General features: G+C 45.7%; 1 protein-coding gene across 1 annotated transcript in view; it reads left to right on the forward strand.

Moving 5' to 3' along the window:
- SLC3A2 (solute carrier family 3 member 2) overlaps positions 1-20,269 on the forward strand; it is a 28,872-nt gene extending 8,603 nt beyond the window's left edge. Inside the window, exons 2-10 of the mRNA XM_020899589.2 lie at positions 14,235-14,672; positions 15,047-15,220; positions 15,804-15,898; positions 17,490-17,558; positions 17,645-17,703; positions 17,866-18,046; positions 18,157-18,300; positions 19,558-19,641; positions 19,769-20,269. Of these exons, the coding sequence (XP_020755248.2) occupies positions 14,235-14,672; positions 15,047-15,220; positions 15,804-15,898; positions 17,490-17,558; positions 17,645-17,703; positions 17,866-18,046; positions 18,157-18,300; positions 19,558-19,641; positions 19,769-20,131 (1,607 nt within the window). The 3' untranslated portion in view covers positions 20,132-20,269. The remainder of the gene's footprint in view (positions 1-14,234; positions 14,673-15,046; positions 15,221-15,803; positions 15,899-17,489; positions 17,559-17,644; positions 17,704-17,865; positions 18,047-18,156; positions 18,301-19,557; positions 19,642-19,768) is intronic.
- The last annotated feature ends 549 nt before the right edge of the window (positions 20,270-20,818 follow it).

Consider the following 20,818-nt stretch of genomic DNA (forward strand, 5'->3'; position numbering starts at 1 on the left):
AGAGGTTACTCCTGAGCATGTTCCACTAAACACTTGGGAACTGGGGAAATCACCTCTTCTAATGGGAATAATGATGGTGCTTTGGGCCTCAAGGCATGAGTGTCAGTTCCGGTCCTGTGTCTAAAATCTTCAAAATGTTTGTATGTTCTCCTTTTCCAAATGTATAGTTCTTTTAGTAGATGATGAGTTCCTTTTCGGGAAGAACTGGGAGAAGCATAGTTTCATGCTCCTTCCCCTAGAGACTTGGTTACTGCTTCAGTAACTGAGTTTGGGATGTGAAAATTGGCTCAGGCCCAGGAACTAAGAAAGAGGTTTTGATTATTTCTTGTGGTGACTGTCCTTAGCCCTGTGCTCCTTTTTCTTTCTCCCTTCAGGTTGTAGATACTCAGCAGCACCCTCATTGTTTTCCCCCTGGGGATTCCACTGTTTATTATGTCTACAGTTGTCTCTGACGGGTTCCAGGCCCCATGGCTAACCCTCCAATCTTGCCAGCCTTATGATAATTACAGCTTTCTGACTTGTGGCAAGTTAAGCAGTGCCTCTGTAATTCCTCTCCTGTGTTTCTTGATGGGCCTCCGCTGATAACTCAGTTAGTAAAGAATCCACTGCAATGCAGAAGACCCCAATTCAATTCCTGGGTCAGGAAAATCCTCTGGAGAAGGGATAGGCTACTCACTCCAGTATTCTTGGGCTTCCCTTGTGGCTCAGTTGGTAAAGAATCCGCCTGCAGTGTGGGAGACAAGGGTTCAATCACTGGTTTGGGAAGATCCCCTGGCGAAGGGAAAGGCTACCGACTCCAATATTCTGGCCTGGAGAATTCCATGGATTATACAGTCCATGGGGTCGCAAAGAGTTGGACACGACTGAGCGACTTTGGCTTCACTATTACTTGATGGGGGTGAGCGGGAAGTAAGGATGTCAGCTCTGTGACTTCGTCTCCCGGCCTCTAGAGGAGAACCACCACTGAACTTCCAGGTGATACTGATGCCCCTATCAGTAGTGCATTCCTGATGGCCTTGGTGAATGTTGTGTCCTCTGGGCCCTTTCTTGGAACACAATTCTCTGATGGGTCTTCTAGCCTCACATAATATATTCATTCCAGCATGTCTGCTTTCTTCAGCCTCTTTATTGCTTCCTCTGTCATCTGTTAGGGCAACTCAAGCATATGTTTCACTCAGCATAGGCCATTGCTTTCTCAAAGCTTCTATAAGCCACCGAAACAGTGATTTGCCCCACCCACTGGAATCCTTGCCAGGGGTTAAGTCCTGTGTCTCAGGACATTTCCCTGAAGTCCCTGGATTCTTATCTGGTGATTATATCCCTGGTCCCCAAGTGTTTACTGGGATTGCTAAGAGTTGGAGTAACCCCCTACATTGAGTCTTTAATTATTTATTTAGGCTGCATCAGGTCTTAGTTGCATCACACAAAATCATCATGTGGGACTTTTCATGGCAGCACAGGCATTCTCTAGTTGTGGTGCATGGGCTTAGTTGCTCCACAGCACGTGGGATCTTAGTTCCTCAACCAGGGATTGAACCTTTGTCTCCTGCATTGCAAGGGGATTCTTAACCACTGGACCACCAGGCAAGTCCCCACGTTGAGTCTTTGGTCTGGGAAAGACAAAGTAGGAATCTCTGAAACTGTTCCATCCCCACTCCATTGACTTCCTTACCTCCCATTCTTTTTTTAACCCATTGCACTCAGGGTTCTGTTCTGGATCCACTTGTTTTCTCACTCTGCCTTGAACAGTTTATCTATTACCATGACTTCATTTGCTATATATATACTGTTGTTGTTGTTGTTGAATCACTCAGTCATGTCTGACTCTTTTGAGACCCTGTGGACTGCAGCACGCCAGGCTTTCCCATCCTTCAGTATTTCCCGGAGTTTGCTCAAATTCAAGTGCATGGAGTCAAGTGATGCTATCTATCTCATCCTCTGTCACCCCCTTCTCCTCCTGCCCTCGATCTTTCTCAGCATGTCACTATAACTCAGTGTTTACCTGCCCTATGTTATGAAGCTCCTGAAGAGGTTGTTAGAAGAAATACTTTAGAGCTATAAACCAGCTTCTTCCAACAGGAATCTTTCTGAAGATGGCAGCTGCTCAGGGATGGAGCTGCTCTGCCCTCTCCTGGCAGCAAGAGGCACTGCCTCTATTAGTCCAGGAGCAGGAAGGTGCAAACGCAGTGCTGGCAGCGAGCTTGGAGTAAAATGTAGGGCAAAGATTCAATCTGGGAACAGAATTTTCTTATTTCCTGAACCCCGGGGAGGAATATGCCAGTTGGAAGCTCTCCCAGAGAAGGATTAGACTGGGTCTTGGAGGAGCCAAATTTGTGAAATTTTAAAAGGAACATCTTTAAGATTGCGTTTGTGACCTTGAATGGAAGTTTGGGAAGCAAAGTCTGATGAGAATCTTTTTTTTTTTTTTTTTTTTCAGTTGAAGTATAGTTGATTTACAGTGTTGTGTTAGTTTCAGGTAAGCAGCACAGTGATGCAGCTACAACCACATGTATGCGTATGTAAATATATATATTCTTTTCAGATTCTTTTCCCTTATAGGTTAGTATAAAATATTGAGTATAGTTGCTATACATTGGTCCTTGTTGGCTAGGGAATCTTTTTTTTTTTTTTTTTAATTTTTATTAGTTGGAGGCTAATTACTTTACATCATTACAGTAGTTTTTGTTATACATTGATATGAATTAGCCATGGATTTACATGTACTCCCCATCCCAGTCCCCCCTCCCACCTCCCTCTCCACCCGATCCCTCTGGGTCTTCCCCGTGCACCAGGCCCGAGCACTTGTCTCATGTACCCAACCTGAGCTGGTTATCCGTTTCACCCTAGATAATATACATGTTTCAATGCTGTTCTCCTGAAACATCCCACCCTCGCCTTCTCCCAGAGTCCACAAGTCTGTTCCATACATCTGAGTCTCTTTTTCTGTTTTGCATATAGGGTTATCGTTACCATCTTTCTAAAGTCCATATATATGTGTTAGTATACTGTAATGGTCTTTATCTTTCTGGCTTACTTCGCTCTGTATAATGGGCTCCAGTTTCATCCATCTCATTAGAACTGATTCAAATGAATTCTTTTTAATGGCTGAGTAATATTCCATGGTGTAGGGAATCTTAATTATAGGTTGTTCCTTTGGGTTTTGGCCCAAGATCATTATCTGTTCATATCATTTAACATTTCCTAAATCCTCTACTTGAGGATGCTTTTATTAAGTGGAATTTTGGAACAGGGAGATAAACTCGAGGCTCTCTCCATCCATTCCCCGTGTCCACCAGATGCCGAAGTTCCTCCATGAAGGGTGTGGTTCTTTCTTTTGGGATAGGATGTCATTAAAAAGGAGACTGTTGGTGCTCTTGTATCATTTAGTTTTTGGAAAAAATTTTAAGGTGAATCTCCTATTTCTCCCTTTTCTTTAGCGTTATATTTTTGATACACTTTGCCTGTCTTTTTGTGCCCTAGCTCTTTAAAATTCAGTTTTTTATATACTCTAGATATGTTCTACAAATTATTTTGTCCCCTAGTGATAAACCCTTTTACAGGTTTCTAAATTTTTACTACTATAATCAGTACTTCTGTAAAATCCTCTGTATGTTGCTTTCTGCACGTTTATGAGAGTTTCTCTGGGTTATGAATCCAGGAGTGACATTGATAGGTAATATCTAAGAGTATTTTCAATTCTACAGACTTTTGTACATTGCACACCTAGAATGATTATACCAGTTAATGTTGCCACTTAGGCAGTTTCACGCCCTTGTCATCCCTTGGTTCAGTCAGATGTTTTGCCAATCTGATGGACATAAAATTGTTTTTTTGTGATTGTAATTTGCATTTTATTGATCACTAATAAGTATTCTGTCAAGAGTTCACTGGCCATTTTTTTGTGTATCCAATTTTGTGAACTTACTGTTCCTAGTCTGTAAATTGTTTTTCCTGCTGAATTGTTGCCTTTTTCCTTCTGGTTTTCAGTGAAACTTTATATGTTTTATACAAGACTCTGTTGTCTTATTAGTTTCAGATATTATGTCTTCTACCTTTTGTGGCTTGTCTTTTCAGTTTGTTATGGTCTCTTGTGATGCGCAGATTTTTCATGTAGAATTTATTAGTTCTTTTCTTAATGGTTTGTGCTTTTGTGTCTTGTTTAAGAACTCCTTCCTTACCTTGAAAATCAGAAAGATACTCTCATTTTTTCCTAAAAATTTAAAATATTTGCTTTTCATATTTAGGTCTTTTAACCACTTGGAATATATTATTGTGTTTACTTTTAAATAGTCACCTAACTTTATTTTTTCAGTGCCATTTGGTGAAGAGCTATTCTTTCCTCCAGTGGTTATAATATTATCTGTGCATATTTTAAGGTTTCAAATATGCATGAGTTTCTTGCAGGTTTCATATTCTGTTCTGTTGGTTCATTTGTCCATCCCTTTGGCTATTTCATGTTATGATTATTACTTTAGCATGCTACTGTTATTACTTAGGAATATAACATGCTTGATATATGGTAGGATTTGTCTTCAAAAGTATTACTTAAAAAATATCTTTACTGTTTTTAGCCCTTATCTCTTACACATGTGTTAAAGAATCGTAAAGTTCCCAAGAACGGACATTAAGATTTGTATTGGAATTGCAGTGGATTGATAGACTGTCTGGGGATGTTGATGAAAAAAATTAATCAGTAGTCAATCTAAGAAAGAACTGGAGAATTTTCTTTAAGCCAGCTGAAGGATTATGACCCAGGAGACGATCTTTCTGAAAGCTCTGAGGACTGTTCCCCTGGTAGAGGTCAAAGCAGAGTTATAGAAATTTTTGAGACAAAGGGTCATACATCAAAGTAACATAGTTCAGTAAGGCGAGTTGTGAGTTATTGTGACCCCTTACAGAATTGAGAAAGGAATGTTATTTTCTAAGGAGTTACCTTCCTGGTGCCAGGAGGAAGTTGCTTTTGTTTGTTTTTGCATGTAGGCATTGCTGTGTCTTCTGAGGGGATCTGGTCCATGCAGATCCACACTGCACACCAAAGAGGAGAGCGCAGTGGCTAAAGCGGCCAGGGAAAGTTTGTCAGCTTTTTTTATCCTGCCTTCGAATTTTATTTCATCAGGGAGTGTTAATTTCTTTATGACATCAAATCTTTCTGTTTATGATTATGAGACGTTTCTCCTTTTGGCCTTTACACTTGCTATTCCCTCATCTAGAAAACTTTCTTTTAGGAAGCTCCCTTGTTCCCTTACCTCTCTGGGTCTTTGCTCAAATATCACCTCATCAGAGACGCCTTCCCTGAATCAAGTAATCTCCTTCTCATCGTACTCTGCCTTTTCACAGCACTTGTAATCATTTGACATGTTACGTGTGTTTGAGTATTTATTCTTTAATTTTCTTTCTTTCACTTAGTGAAATTAAACGTCATGAAAGCAGGCTCTCTTTCCTTGCTACCACCCCGGCTCATAGAACAGTGCCTGGCATATACTAGGTTCCCTTTATTTTTTGTTTGAATGTGTTTTTGTAGGATATTATCTTTTCCTTCATAAAGAAGTCATCTTAAAAAAAAAAAAGAAGTCATCTATTCACTGTTAGACTTAATCGTAGGTCTCATAGTTTTCATTGCTAGTGTATACAGCAGCTTAAAAGAGACATTTTTTGGAGAAGGAAATGGCAACCCACTTCAGTATTCTTGCCTGGGAAATCCCATGGACAGAGTAGCCTGGCAGGGGATCACAGAAAAGTGACTCCATGGGGGTCACAGAAAAGTCAGACACGACTGAGTGACTTTTACATTATACAGGCATGATCATTGGCTGTTGGTGATTAATCAGGCTTCGGCTCCTCTACCCTCTCTGGAGAGTGAGGGGTGAGGCTGACAGTTCCACTCTTTATTCTAGAGATTCCAAAGATTTTAGAGGCCCTGGTGCCAGGAAAGAGGACTGAAGACCAAATATGTATTTGGTCCATACAGCATGTGGGATCTTCATTCCCTGATCAGGGATGGATTGAACCTGTGCCCCCTGCCCTCCTGCAGTGGAAGCTCAGAGTCTTAACCACTGGACCGCCAGAGAAGCCCCAAATATCAGTATCACAGCCTGGTATTGCAACACCTCCGGGGACATGTCACTGGGGACTTAACAACGGTGAAGAAACTGAAAATCAGGCTGTGGTAATCGGGTGACTGTAGCTGTTAATTCTTTAGTTCCTATCCCGGAGTATGTGTTTCTTCAAGGAAGTTTATTTCCTTTCTCAGACTGGTTACATTCTAGCTAGCATTTCATTAGTGCAACAGTTTCTATTTTAATTAGGAAAGAGGGTTTCCCTTCTTAGTGATGTGTTTACTTTTTTTAGTTTGTTTTTAATTTCTCTGTGGTTCAAATTATTTTACAGAGTGTTGTTGAAATTAACCAATTTAGTTGCAATGTAAGGAGCTATTTTAAATTCAGGTTTCTATTATTCCATACTTGTCCCTAAATGTCTACTTCTCAGCATTATATACCCCCTTTTCACCTTAATAAATATAAAAACAGGGACTTCCCTGGTGGTCCAGTGGCTAAGGATTCACACTCCCAATCCAGGGGGTCCAGGTTCTATCCCTCGCCAGGGAACTAGATCCCACATGCCGCAACTAAGAGTTCACAGAATATCCTGCCTGCTGCAACTAAGACCCAGCACAGTCATATAAATAAATAAATAATTAAAAATATATATAAAAACTTTTTTTTCTTTATTTTTTATTTTCTTTGTTTTTGTTACGAGACATTTGGCTACCTTAAGAGAGTCATAGTTACTCCCGCTGTTTACCCCCCCCACCCCTCCGCTTCATTGAATTTCTTCACTTTGATATTCAGAGCATTGGGCAGAAATCACATCCTGTCAACACCCGCCATGTCAACACCCACTGTGGGCCTTCACGATAAAAACATATTTTAAAACTTTAGTTAGGCACCTGTTTCCCTCTATGGAGCCCTAAGATTTTTTCTATAACTGACCGTAAAAGGAGCATAGGTAGGAGCAGGGGCAGATGTGGGCAGAACTATTCAAATACTGAGTTACTTGCCTTGAGGGAATGAAGGAAGAGTTTATGTTCAGGAAGTGAATATTGAAATCAGCGATCCCAACGCCTCATTATGTGTCTTTAGGATTGTATTGCTGGAAAGCTTTGGTAACATTTAGCCATGTTGAATGTCTGTGAAAATCAAAAGTGCTTGAGAGCTTGGTTTATTTATTAACACATTTATTAATATTGTTCATGTAAATATATTTGTATAAATACATTTATAAGACATGATTTGAAATACTGAATGCCGGAGCAAGAACTGGCACATTTTAAGTCTGGATGGAGACTTGGAACCATTTCCAGTTTGTTTAGAGAGTTTCATGGTAGCATGCAGCAGAAGCTTGTGTGTGTTTGTGTGTGTGTGTTTTTTCCTAAGTGGAGATATTGTACCTATATTAATCAGGCTACAGAGTTTATACCAGCATCTAGCTGGACAGGGAAGATAGGAAGATATAAGAGCTAAGAAAATTGCCCATGTGCTTCTGGCCTAGAAAACTGGAAGAATAGCTGTGTCACTCACTGAACTGTGATCCTGAGCAGGGGGGTTGAGGAGGAGAGGCTGTAGGGGGTTGTGGGAATCTCAGGATCAGATTAATTTTGGATAATTAGAAATACAGAATTAACTAAAAATTAGTGGGTCATAATATTTGACAAAGATTTGGGGGTCATTTAGTTGATTTGAGAGTAAATGGGTTCCTTGAGGGACTGAGTCAGGTACAGCATTTTACTTACTATTGCCAGTTTATTATGAAGGCTATAACTTGGGAACAGCCAAATGGAAGAAGGCTAGGTGCAAGGATCGGGGTGTGGGTGCCACGCTGCCAGAACCTTAATGTGTTCACCAACTCGGAAACTGTAGATGTGATCATCATTAGGTATTGTTATGCAGGTACGGTTGATTAAATCATTGCCATTGATGATTAATCCAATCTCTCGCCCTTCTCCCCTTCCCAGAGGTTGGGGAGTGGGACTGGAAGTTTCATCAGTCCAGTCATGCCTTTTTGGTAACTAGCCCGATCCTGAAGCTATCTAGGAGCCCATCAAGAGTGGCCTCATTAGAACGAAAGGCATTCCTGTCACCCAGGAGATTCTGAGGGAGTTAGGAGCTCCGTGTCAGTAACGAGGGACAGAGACCAAATATACATATGTATGTATGTATTTTTGGCTGCACTAGGTCTTCATTGCTTTGCTTGGGCTTTCTCTAGTTGCTGTGAGCAGGCTTAGTAGTTGTGGCACACAGGGTTAGTCGCCCCAAGGCATGTGGAATCTTTCCAGACCAGGGATCAAACCCATGTCTCCTGCAGTGATAGGTGGATTCCTGTCCACTGCACCACCAGGGTAGTACTATGGATGCATTTTCTTTGCATTATAATTATCCGTCTGGAAAAAATATGAGATTAGTTCCCTACCTTATGCCATAAGTAAACATCAATTAAAAATGGATTGAGGATTGAAATGTCAAAAATAAAGCCTTTTTTTCTGTAGAATGTATAGATGAATATCTTTCAGGCCTTGATACCAACCACCCCCCAAAACATGGAGTAAACAAGAAAAAAAATATATATGTATATAAATTATTTAATTATTTGGCCATGCCACACGGCTTGTGGGATCTTAGTTTCTGACCAGGGATTGAACTCACTCCCTCAGAATGAAAGCAAGGAGTCCTGACCACTGAACTGTCAGGGAATTCCCAAGACATATTTTTGACAGATAACTTTCGCCCCTCAAAAGATGCCTGAGTGCCCATATCTTGACTTCTAATACTATTCTCCAATGAAATGGACTACGGCTCCTTGGGGAAGTGCTGTTTCTAGGGCTGGGGCCCTAGAGAATACACAAGATGAACCGGAAGCATCTTACAGTGCCAGAAAGTAAAATGCTCAAAAAAAAAGAAAAGGAGAAGAAGAGGAGAAAGGGGCATGTGCTAAAAGGACGCAGTGGCCAAAGTGAGAGAGCTCACAGCGGCAAAAGCTGGAATAATTGGAGCAAGAAAGCAGTACAGTGTTGGATTCTAACCCAAAGTATAAAATAATTATCCAAGAATCCATACTGATATAAATAAATGGATAAATATATGAGAGGGAAGAGAGAAATCTTCTGTACAGAAAAATCCCAAATAATTTATGAAGGTACGCCTCCCTCTGGGAGGCAGAGTGTAACTTCATCCCTCTTGCGTGTGGCTGCACTTAGTGACTTCCTTTCAAAGAATGTGATGATAGTTTTGAAGAGCACAGGAGATGGGGAAACTGACAATACCCCCCAGTATTGTGTGACCAGGACTGCAGAAGGAGCTGGTGTCGGAGTACTTCAGTGTTCATTTAAGGAATCATTTAATCTCTTATTACCAGTTAGCCTTTTGATGAGATCAGTATTCTCTCTGATCAGTTGAATATCTGATGTCATCTATCCAAGAGTAATAACTTCTCTATCTCATCCATAAATTGATCTGTATCTCTGGTGTTTCTCTTTTAATATTTGGTTGCATTAGAGAGAATGACTTGCTTCAGTGTTGTTCAGTTTATTTGAGTATGAGATACTTTGCAGATGGTGCATTCATTTCTCTTCTGCAACAAGGCTTTGGTTGTTTTTCCTTTGTTCTTTCTGGCTTTTACCCCACTCACATTCCTCACCCTTAAGTAAGACAACTCTGACAGTTCTCTTCACCAGCCAATGTCCCTCCTGCAAGACTTGTAATAACAAATAATATTCCAACACTGCTTCTAAGTGCGCCCCTTTGGTATATGTGCTGCCAAGGCGAGCACGTAAGCACACCCCTTTGGTATATGTGCTGCTGAAGTGAGCATGCAAGTGCGCCCCTTTGGTTGGGGTCATGTTCCTTCTCTGCTTTCATCTCGGCGGCACTTTGACTTCCAAGTGCTCAGTTCCTTAACTTCAGCCATCATCCAGTTTTCGAATGGCTAAACTCCTCAAGGCTGATGAGTAGTTTAGAGGTAGAGCCTGGATGCTTTTTTCCTGGGTCTTTGAAATTATACCTTCGGCTTTGGCAGTGTTGCAGAGTCTGTTGGACAGTCTCCTAAGTTTCTAACTATTTTCCCATCTTTGCTCTGTTTTTGGAAATCTTTTTTTTTAACACACTGAAGAGGGAAAACTTCCATATCTTTGGCTAAGATCAAGTAATCCTCACCTGTTGAGAAACATGGGACATAAATTTTTGCAACAGGGGATTAGAAAGGAACTTTTTCTGTGGACTTAGCCCTCTGAACTTCAGGGCCCCAACTGCCCTGTACCCCCACAATTTGCTTGAATGAGTGTAAAGTCCTGAAGACTTTAATGACCTCATTAATATATGGTGACTGCAGCCATGAAATTAAAAGACGCTTACTCCTTGGAAGGAAAGTTATGACCAACCTAGACAGCATACTAAAAAGCAGAGACGTGACTTTGCCAACAAAGGTTCGTCTGGTCAAGGCTATGGTTTTTCCAGTGGTCATGTATGGATGTGAGAGTTGGACTGTTAAGAAAGCTGAGCACCAAAAAATTGATGCTTTAGAACTGTGGTGTTGAAGACTCTTGAGAGTCCCTTGGACTGCAAGGAGATCCAACCAGTCCATCCTGAAGGAGATAAGTCCTGGGTGTTCATTGGAAGGACTGATGCTGAAGCTGAAACTCCAATACTTTGGCCACCTCATGCGAAGAGTTGACTCATTGGAAAAGACCCTGATGCTGGGAGGGATTGGGGGCAGGAGGAGAAGGGAACGACAGAGGATGAGATGGCTGGATCGACTCGATGGACATGAGTTTGAGTAAACTCCAGGAATTTGTGATGGACAGGGAGGCCTGGCGTGCTGTGATTCATGGGGTCACAAAGAGTTGGACACGACTGAGCGACTGAACTGACCTGAATTGAACTGAATCTGTCCTTATTGACTCTGGACTCTTGAACTACTTTTTTCCTTGTTTCAAGAGGCTAAATTCTTCTTGAGCAAATTATATACTTTGAATTCTCTAGTAAATATTAAGTTCTGTATTTAGCAACATACACTGTAGGATTGTAGGATCCCTAGCCACCTTCAGCCCTCTTTCTCTGCTGTCTTGCTCTGTTTCTTTTTTGTCTTCCCCTTCAACCAGATTTATTACTTTGTTTTATTTAGTTGAACAGTTATAAGTCTTGGTTTGTTTTCCTGCATAAACAGCTTCCTTTTGATACCATACAATGTTTAAATTCCTTTTCACTTTTTTTTCCTGTAATTTTTTAATTAAATTTTAAATACAATTTTAAATGTTACTTTCCATTTACAGTTATTACCAAATATTGGCTATATTCTCCATTTTATATACATCTTTGAGCCTATTTTATATCCAGTAGTTTGTACTTCCTGGTCTCTCACCCCTATAGAGTACCCCCCCACACACACTGGTAACCACTAGTTTGTTCTCTATATCCGAGTCTGCTTCTTTTTTGTTAAATTTACTAGTTTGTTGTATTTTTTTTAGACTCCATATATAAGTGATATCATACATCATGTATCTTTCTCTGTCTGAGAGAAAATATAATGCCCTCAAAGTCCATCTGTGTTGCTGCAAATGGCAAAAGTTCCTTCTTTCTTATGGCTAAGTAGTATTCCATATATATACTATATCTTCTCTTATCCATTTGTCTGTTGAAGGATACCTTCCATATCTTTACAATTGTAAATGCTGCTGTGAACATTGAGGTGCACGTTTCTTTTTAAATACATGCTACTTTTGTTGAGTTGCTTCTAAGAAGGGAAATACCGCGTTTTAATGATAATAGCACTTATTTACCGCACACTTATAAAGTGCATACTTCTGAGCAGGCAGGTTCATCAACAAGTAGCACAAGGCTCTGCCACTTGAAGTGCTGACACTCAGACAAGGAAAAGTAATAAATAGGATGTGAATTGTAGAAGAGATAGGTGCCCAGTAGATGGAAAGTGATTCTTTTTGGGGATTTGAGAGAAGCTGTCATTTGAGCTAGGTTTGGAGTGAATTGGAGTTTATGAGGCAGAAAAGGAATGTCAAACACATAGGGGATGACATTAACAAAGATGCAGAGGCCTGACCTAGCTGGTTATGAGGCAGGACTAACAGGTGTTTGAAGGCTGATGTTGTTGGAGGGTGGTCCCTGTGACAGGTGTGGTGGGTGATAAACTTGGGGAGGCAAGTTGTTAGCTTCTTTACTGAATGCAGGGGGGATTGGTTTCATCTTTCTGGAGCTGTGGGGGACTGTGAGTCAGATGCTGTGTGTATGTATGGGAGTGTTACCTTGAAACATCTCAAAGAGAGTGTCTGACCTGACAGTTCTTAACTTTGAGCTTTCAACTTTGAGCTTTCATAGTCTGATCAGGGGCCCTGGTTGGCACTTATTTGGCATATGGCCAGGGCACCTTGGACTTGCTATCATCATTGAACACAGGTCTGAACTCCAGCCTCTACCCGCTTGCTTGCGGTGGGGGATGGGGATGAGTCTGGTATGAAGAGGGGAGAGGATTGAAGGGGAAGGGCAGAGGGTGAGCTTTTTCACTGTCTCTGCTCTCCTTTGGTGCCTCTTCTATTTCTTCAGATCTTGGTTTCTGTTTTCTTCCAAATATACAGCTATCTCGGCTTCCAGCCCAGGTGGGAGAGGGAGAAAGAACTTACTTCCTCCAGGTCCTCTCTGAAAATAACCCAGCTGGCGCTGCTTAGGAACAAGAAGTTCCTGAGAGTGTTGGCACTTCCTGGTGTTGATGTCCGGCTGAACCTCGTCTCACTCTCAATCCAGGGTCCTCTGTGGGGAGAAGTCGGATGGTCTTCAAGGTCTTTGCAATACTTGGGCCATCTGATGCGAAGAGCTGACTCGCTGAAAAAACTCTGATGCTGGGAAAGATTGAAGGCAGGACGAGAAGGGGCGACAGAAGATGAGATGGTGGGGTGGCATCACTGACTCAATGGACATGAGTTTGGGCTAAAGGTAGTGAAGGACAGGGGAGCCTGGCATGCTGCAGTCCATGGGGTCTTAAAGAGTCAGATGACCGAGTGACTGAACAACACGCAAGTCCAAGGTTCCTGGCCACATGCCAACATGGCCTCGGCAGTACCAGCTGCCTCCAAGGCCTAGCACAGAGAAGGGACTGGGAGGTAACGGAACTCTGGCTTCTGGAGGGGGGGGGGGGGCACTGGACTAATCTGCAGGAGGCCCTGCAAAGTGGGGAACAGTCTGGCCCTGGCACCTTCTGATCTGTAGTGAGAAGATGGATGCCTCCAACAGAGGCCCAGCCCCCCTGCATGTTGTCAGTCCCAAGATTATCCATCAGTCTCTTCTGGATGTCGGATTCCTAGCTGCCCGACATTCTGGCGCCAGAAAGTGGGGGCGGGGTAGGGTAAAATGGGGAATGTCAGCAATTCTGTCCAAACAGATTCATCAGAAAATATCATGAAGACTAGATTAGGGTTAATTCACTAAAGTTAATGAAGCACACTATTGCATGGGCACTCAGTAAATAGTTGCTGCATGATGAATTAATTGAACTACCCTCAAGATATCTTGAAAGAGTGGGAGTAAGCCCTGCGGGAAAGCGGGTGTCCAGTGCCAAGTCCCAGAGGCCTGAGAAGACAAGGCCCGGTGAGGGAAAGGGCTGAGTTGAGTTTCGTTGACTCAGTTCAAGTGGCCAGGGCAAATGGAAGATGGTGTCCCGGGAAGTCACAAACTGCCCGGTGGGCGAAGAAGAGCCTCGGAACCCCAGCAGTTCTGGATATCCTCTTTACGCTCACTTAGGCGGCGGCGGGAGGGACCAGCGGGGGCCCGGGGCGGGACGGATTACAGACTCCGCCCGCCTAAAGGTGGCTCCGTGCTCAGCCTTCTGAATGTCCGAACGTTAGGGCTAGAAGGTTCCAGATGAGGAAACAGACCAGGGGAATTGAATCAAGCAGCCATCGGAGTTGAGTTCTCAACGTTACTACCTCGGCCGCCGCCCACCCTTTCAGTCCCTGAAAGAGCAACCCAGGAGGTTCCACTTTAAGGGACGAGCAGGGGCGGGCCGGGGCGGGGCTCCCTTACTCTGGCCCCGAGGCCGCGCCCCGCCGCGCCGCAGACTCGGTCGGGGAACCTAAGGGGAGACACGGAAGCCTGGGAGTCTGTTCTGGGGCCAGGAGATCCGGGCAGGTGTCCAGCCGCTAGCTGACCGCAGACCGCGTCGTGTCTCCGTTTCCGCAGGCACCATGAGCCAGGACACCGAGGTGGACATGAAGGAAGTAGAACTGAACGAGCTGGAACCCGAGAAGCAGCCGATGAACGCGGCGTCCGGGGCGGCGATGGCCGTGGTCGTGGCGGGCGGCACCGAGAAGAATGGTCTGGTGAAGATCAAGGTGGCCGACGACGAGGCGGACGCGGCGGCCGAGGCCAAGTTCACGGGCCTGTCTAAAGAGGAGCTGCTGAAGGTGGCGGGCAGCCCCGCCTGGGTACGCACCCGCTGGGCGCTGCTGCTGCTCTTCTGGCTCGGCTGGCTGGGCATGCTGGCCGGCGCCGTGGTCATCATCGTGCAGGCGCCTCGCTGTCGCGAGCTGCCGGAGCAGAGATGGTGGCACAAGGGCGCCCTCTACCGCATTGGAGACCTTCGGGGCTTCCTGGGCCATGATGCGGGCAACCTAGCGGGTGAGTCTGGGCGCCCCCATCTCCCTCCCCGCGCGTCCCCCGCTCCCACCCCTTGGGCCCTTAGTTTAAATGGTCGCCAGCTTCGACCTCTGTTCCCAGATTGACTCAGACGGTTTTCTACTCTACTCGGTACCGGCGACCGCTTCCCGAGACGTTGCTTTCTTTGAAGGAAGCTGCCCCCCACTGGCTCTTTCCTGAGGGTGGCCGACTCAGCAGGCTCCCCTCCCCCTCCCGGCGCTCTTAGCCTGTCGCAGCGTGTTTCTGAAGCAACTTGCTAGCCGCCTTACGTCAGCGTCTCAGTCTGGTGATCCAGCCTCATAGCGGTGATAGGGGCCTAGGCGAGGCCTCACTGGAACTTTGCTTCTCCATTTCAGGCCTAAAGGAGCGGCTCGATTACTTAAGCACGCTGAAGGTGAAGGGTTTTGTATTGGGCCCAATTCATAAGAACCAGGAGGATGACCTCACAGAGACCAACTTGGAACAGATCGACCCCATTTTTGGCTCCCAGGAAGATTTTGAGAGTCTCCTGCACTCGGCGAAGAAGAAGGGTGGGTGTCCTAGAACTTGCAAAGCAGCAGCTAGAGAGGACTTGGGCTTCTGGCCACGGAAAAGGCCGGAGAGGACTTTTGTCTGGTTTATTGCTGACTGGCTCAGTTTTCCTAGGGCAAGTCCAGGGGAGATTCGTTAGGCTTCAACTTAAAGTGGATTTGTCAGATGATTCAGAGACTTCGTATACTTGGATGTACAGTTATTTAGCTTATGGGCTTCAGTGCCCTTATTTGCAAAATGTAGGCTTGTGCTAAATCAGTGGTTGTAAAACTTAAGAGTAGATCCTTTGGAGGAAAAAAAATTCAAGTAAAAATCTTTCTTACTTTGAAAAGAGTTCACTTTGGGCGTGACAGGGCCAGGGCCTCACAGCTTACCCCTCTCTGTTACACTCCTCCCTCCCAGCACCGCCCCCCCCCCCCCTTGCTGTATCTTTGTTTCAATGAAATGAGTTACACCAGGGTTCAAGTCTAAGCTTTTGTACCTATACATAGGGAGTATTCTATCGACCTGTGTTTGTTGATTTCTTCCTTTTCCCTTCTCCCAAAGTCTTTCTATCAACCACCTCTTCCTCCTGTGTTCTAGGCATCCAGGTCATCCTGGACCTCACTCCCAACTACAAGGGCCAGAGCCCTTGGTTTCAGTCCACTCAGATTGACACTGTGGCCACCAAAATGAAGGTGAGTGTGTTGGTGCTGACGGCAGGTGGGAGCCAGATTCTGGGGCTGTTTGGTCCTTTCATAGTGAGTTCTATAAATGAAGCCTGGCACCACCCGAGGGGCCCCGGGCTCCTTGTAGCCCAGCAGGCACACTTTTCCCACAGGCAGGAGGATAGGCAAGCAGTACATCCCTCTTTTTGTTTGTTCCTTTTCTGACCACTTGTTTCCCTAACTCTGAGGGTGACAGTGCCAGGATGGAATTTTTCAGATGTGAATTTTCTTCTTTTTGGCAGAGGAAGCCCTTTCTCTGTGGGAATCCTGTCCTGTCTGGTTTCCCATTTCTTATTTGATGTGTTTTGGAAGGTAGCCCAGTCTGAAATTGTAAGCATTGGGGTCTTCCTATGTGTCTGGGAATATGCCGAGTGTTTTTATATACCTTCTTTAATCCTCTATAACCAAACAAGGTTCCTACCCATATCCCAAGTCTGTAAGTGAGGAAGCTAAGGTTCAGAGGGGCTTTAATATGCCCTGGGATTGAAGGTCCCAACTAATCTTAAATCTCAAATCTGCCTTCTCTGAAGGTATAAGGCTCAAACTCTGTACCCTGTAGACTGGGGGTGGGGTTTTGAAAGTCATCCCAGCTCCTAATGCCTGGGTTCTAGGGCACTGATCAGTTCAGAAGGGGGTAGAACAAAAATGGAGGCAGACTGACCCTCTGCTGGCGGCCAGGATTCTGAGGTAGAATTCTGTACTCCCAGCATTTCAGTTGACCTTTGGGGTCATTTGGTTCATTCCTTGCCACTTGCTAGAAGACCCTTTAAAAGTTACTGAGAAGAGAACGTTTTTAGATGTTAAGGCGTGAAGTATGGTAGCCTCAGATGAAGATGGAGACCAGAAGAAAACGCAGGGAGCAGAGAGAGCACCCAGAAGAGAGGGCGGGGTGGGGTGGGGTGGGGGGGGTGGGGGCTCGTGTCACGTGCCGCATGAATGCCAGTGCTTCAAGCCTGGGCCTATTCTGCAGAGCTGGCTTCTCTTTTCAAATCATTGGGTAAACTGCCCTGGGGCTGTGCTTTGAATATTTGGCTTTTATCCTGAGTCTTGTTCTGAGTGGCTGTTTTACTTAGACCCTCCCCAGGCTCCAAGAAACTGGGAGAGGAGTAAGTATACTCATCTTGGGATCTTGGTTTGCATTTTAGGTCCCTTCACTGTTGCTCTCTGATTGTGGCCTTGGGCATGCCTCCTTACTTCTCTGACATTATTTCCTTATCTGTAAAATGAGTATATCAGCATTCTATATATGCTAAGTGTTGAAGGAAGTTAACATTTAGCATATAAGCCTTTTCTGTAGGTGTTAAAGCTTTGCAATTTACCATGGGGAGGAGTAGAGAAGAGCACTGTATCACTGAGGATTAGTGATGGGTTAGAATTAAAGGGGAACTGAAGGCTAAAGCTTTATAGTAGAGGCAAGAAAGTGAGACTGTTCAAGGCAAATGCCTCTCCTGAGGTCACGGGGAAGTATAGGGTAGGCACGATTTAATGTGGGCTGGAATCTTCTGAGCCTTTCCATCAGCAGTGATAGCTTTCCTCTGTACTTCTGCCTTTCTCCTGATAGGAAGCTCTGAAGTTTTGGCTGGAGACTGGTGTGGACGGGTTTCAGGTCCGGGACGTGCAGAATCTGACAGTGAGTACCCTTTCCATGTGAGAACAAAAGTCTTGCCAGGGCCCGATAGCCTTCCCTTTCTCACGACTCTGCTCTTTTCTTTTTAGAATGCGTCTTCATTCTTGGCTGAGTGGCAGAACATCACTAAGAGCGTCAGTGAGGATCGGTGGGTGCCAGACCCCAGCCTCCCCAATTCAGCTCCACTCTGGGAACCCCCCAGTGGAGTGTGAGCTCCAGGAGATGGGGGAGTTCCTAGCCCAGAGAACCTTCTTCGCCTCCATTCTCCTTTCTTGTCCGGTACTAACCACACCCACTCTGTTCTGTGCAGGCTCTTGATTACAGGCACAGACTCCTCCGACCTTCAGCAGATCCTGAGCCTGCTCGAACCCACCAAGGACCTGTTGTTGACTAGCTCTTACCTGTCACACTCCAACTTAACTGGGGGTCATACAAGTTTCCTGGTCACCGAGTATCTGAGCGCCTTTGGCAGCCGCTGGTGCAGCTGGAGTGTGCGTACCACAGTGGTGGGAGAGGGGCGGGAGGCCTTTTGGAAGAGAGGGTATTGGGGGGCAGAGGCAGGAGTGGGTTCTGGGGCTCACAGGTGTGTGCATTCCTACAGGGGTCTCAGGCGGGGCTCCTGACTTCCTTTGTGTCGCCCCAACTCCTCCGACTCTACCAGCTGCTGCTCTTCACCCTGCCGGGGACCCCAGTGTTCAGCTATGGAGACGAGATTGGCCTGGAGGGAGCTGGCCTTCCTGGACAGGTAACGCTTGCTGCCTGCCCAGCACGATGGGAGAGGTTGTGTTCGTCCATCACAGTGGTTCTGTTGCTGGCGGTGGACAGACCATGAGCCTTGGGAAGGAAAGCTTATTTGCTTGTCAGCCCCCTGGTCAGTCGCTGTGCGGCCTTGGCAAGTTATTTTCTCTCTCTGACTCTTAATCATTTTTTCTGTGATAATTGCATTTCTTATAGAGTAGTATGGAGAAGGAAATGGCAACCCACTCCAGGATTCTTGACTGGAGAATCTCATGGACAGAGGAGCCTGGTGGGCTATAGTCCATGGGGTCACAAAGAGTCGGACACGACTGAGCGACTAACACACGCAGAGTAGTTATGACTGAAACAAGGCATATTTAAAATGCAGTGCCTGCTCCCTGGTAGGAGTTCAGTATGGTAGCCGTTACTTAGTAATTTGTTCATTCACTGGCCACTGGCCACTCTTGGTTAGGCCCTGTGCTGTCCAGGAACTCAGAGCTTTGTAGGGGACCAGATACACACAGTGAGAGCCGAGGTGGGGTAAGACCATGAAGGCTCCCACGTGGCTTTAGCCACAAGGTTGGAGGTTGACATTGAGCTGATATTTATAAAACCCGTGTATGCGTGTGCTAAGTTGCTTCAGTCGTGTCTGACTCTACAACCCTGTGTACTATAGCCCGCCAGCCTCCTCTCTCCATAGCGATTCTCCAGGCAAGAATATTAGAGTGGGTTGCCGTGCCCTCCACCAGGGGATCTTCCCGACCCAGGAATTGAACCTGCATCTCTTATGTCTCCTGCATTGTCAGGCGGGTTCTTTACCACTAGTGCCCCTGGGAAGCCCATCTATAAAACCCATTATTCACTTATTCCACAAAACTGATGGGGTAATTCCTGTGTGCTGTGCACAGAGGATACAGCAGTACACAAAAGAGCTGGAGGTGGTGAATTTAGATGGTAAGCACATATAATAAGGATGCCAGGTTTGCTGACATGTGCTTTGCAGAAGAAAGCAGGGTATGGGGCTTTGAGAGTAGGGGATACAGTCGATTTTATATCGAGTGGCCTCAGAAACCCTGAGGGAGGTCCCTGAGCAGGGATCAGAGTGCAGTGAGGGACTGGCCTGTGGCTCTCTGGGAGAAGCGCCCTCCAGGCTGAGGGGACAGTGCGAGGTCCTAAGGTAGAGGAGGTTATAAATCTGAAAATGAGGGGAAGAGTTGGAGAAGAGTCAGGTTTTTTTCAAAGTCCTCTTTTCCCTGGTTTTCAGCCTATGAAGGCCCCGGTCATGCTGTGGGATGAATCCAGCTTTCCCAACAACTCAGCATCTATAAACATCAGCATGACTGTGAAGGTAAGTGTTTACCATGGGCAGGGCCTGATGGGCAAGGGGTGGGGGCTGGCGGCTGGTAGGACTTTGTGCCCTGAGGAGCGCTTCGTCCCTGTCTGAAGTATCTTTATCACTTTATTACCGTTTGCAGGGCCAGAGTGAGGACCCTGACTCCCTCCTCTTCCTGTTCCGCCGACTGAGTGATCAGCGGGGTAAGGAACGCTCCCTGCTGCACGGAGACTTCTACAATCTCTCCTCGGGGCCCGACCTCTTCTCCTACGTCCGCCAGTGGGACCAGAACGAGCGTTTCCTCGTAGTGCTCAACTTTGGGGATGTGAGCCAAATGGCCAGGCTGGGGGGCTCCAGCCCGCCTACCGGCACCAGCCTGCCGGCTAAGGTGAATCTGCTGCTCAGCACCCAGCCAGGCCGTGAGGAGGGCGCCTCCCTTGAGCTGGAGCACCTGAACCTACAACCTCATGAGGGGCTGCTGCTCCACTTCCCCTACGTGGCCTGACCTTGGCCCACTACCCTTCCCCTCCCCTCCTCAGGCCCTTTGGGTTCTGGTTTCTCTCTCTTCTTTTTAAACTGTTACAGATGAACCCCCAAATAGGGTGTTTTCTGGTTTCAAATAAAAGTCACTCCTGCCTGCCGAGGCCATGTCTTCTGTCCACCTGCTGTCAATGGCGGGAATTTCTCTCTCCTTCCTTTTTCCCCTGCTGGATCCCCTCACAGTGATCAGGACCAGAGTGGAAGGGGCCTGCCGATGCCAGAACAGCCAGGAGGTTTCAGGCCAGACTAGCACCCTACCTCCTCCCCTAGCCTGGACAGGGTGCTCTCTCCTGGAGGTCTCAACTCTTGCTGACTCTTTTTTTTTTTTTTAACCTCCCTCAACAGTGGTCTCCAGCCAAGCATGGTCACTTTTCCTGTTTTGCAGGCTTGGCCTTTCTGGGAGAAAAGGTGGGTGTGGGGTGGCCTGTTTTCTAAAAGTACTGCAGGTTCTTCATTTGACAAGGATTTATTTTGCACTCAGCATGTGCCAGGAACTGTTTTAGGTCCTGAGGTTACAGGAGGAAACAGTGCAAAGATCCCTGTCTCCTCAGGGCTTATCCTCTAGTGAGGAGACGGAGAAGAAATGAGATACGTTAAGTTTAGAGTTTGATGAACATGGCGATGGTGTTCAAAGAGGAAAAAGTGGAGCAGA

The sequence above is a fragment of the Odocoileus virginianus genome, chromosome 28 (genome assembly GCF_023699985.2).
Source record: "Odocoileus virginianus isolate 20LAN1187 ecotype Illinois chromosome 28, Ovbor_1.2, whole genome shotgun sequence".
Taxonomy (NCBI): domain Eukaryota; kingdom Metazoa; phylum Chordata; class Mammalia; order Artiodactyla; family Cervidae; genus Odocoileus; species Odocoileus virginianus.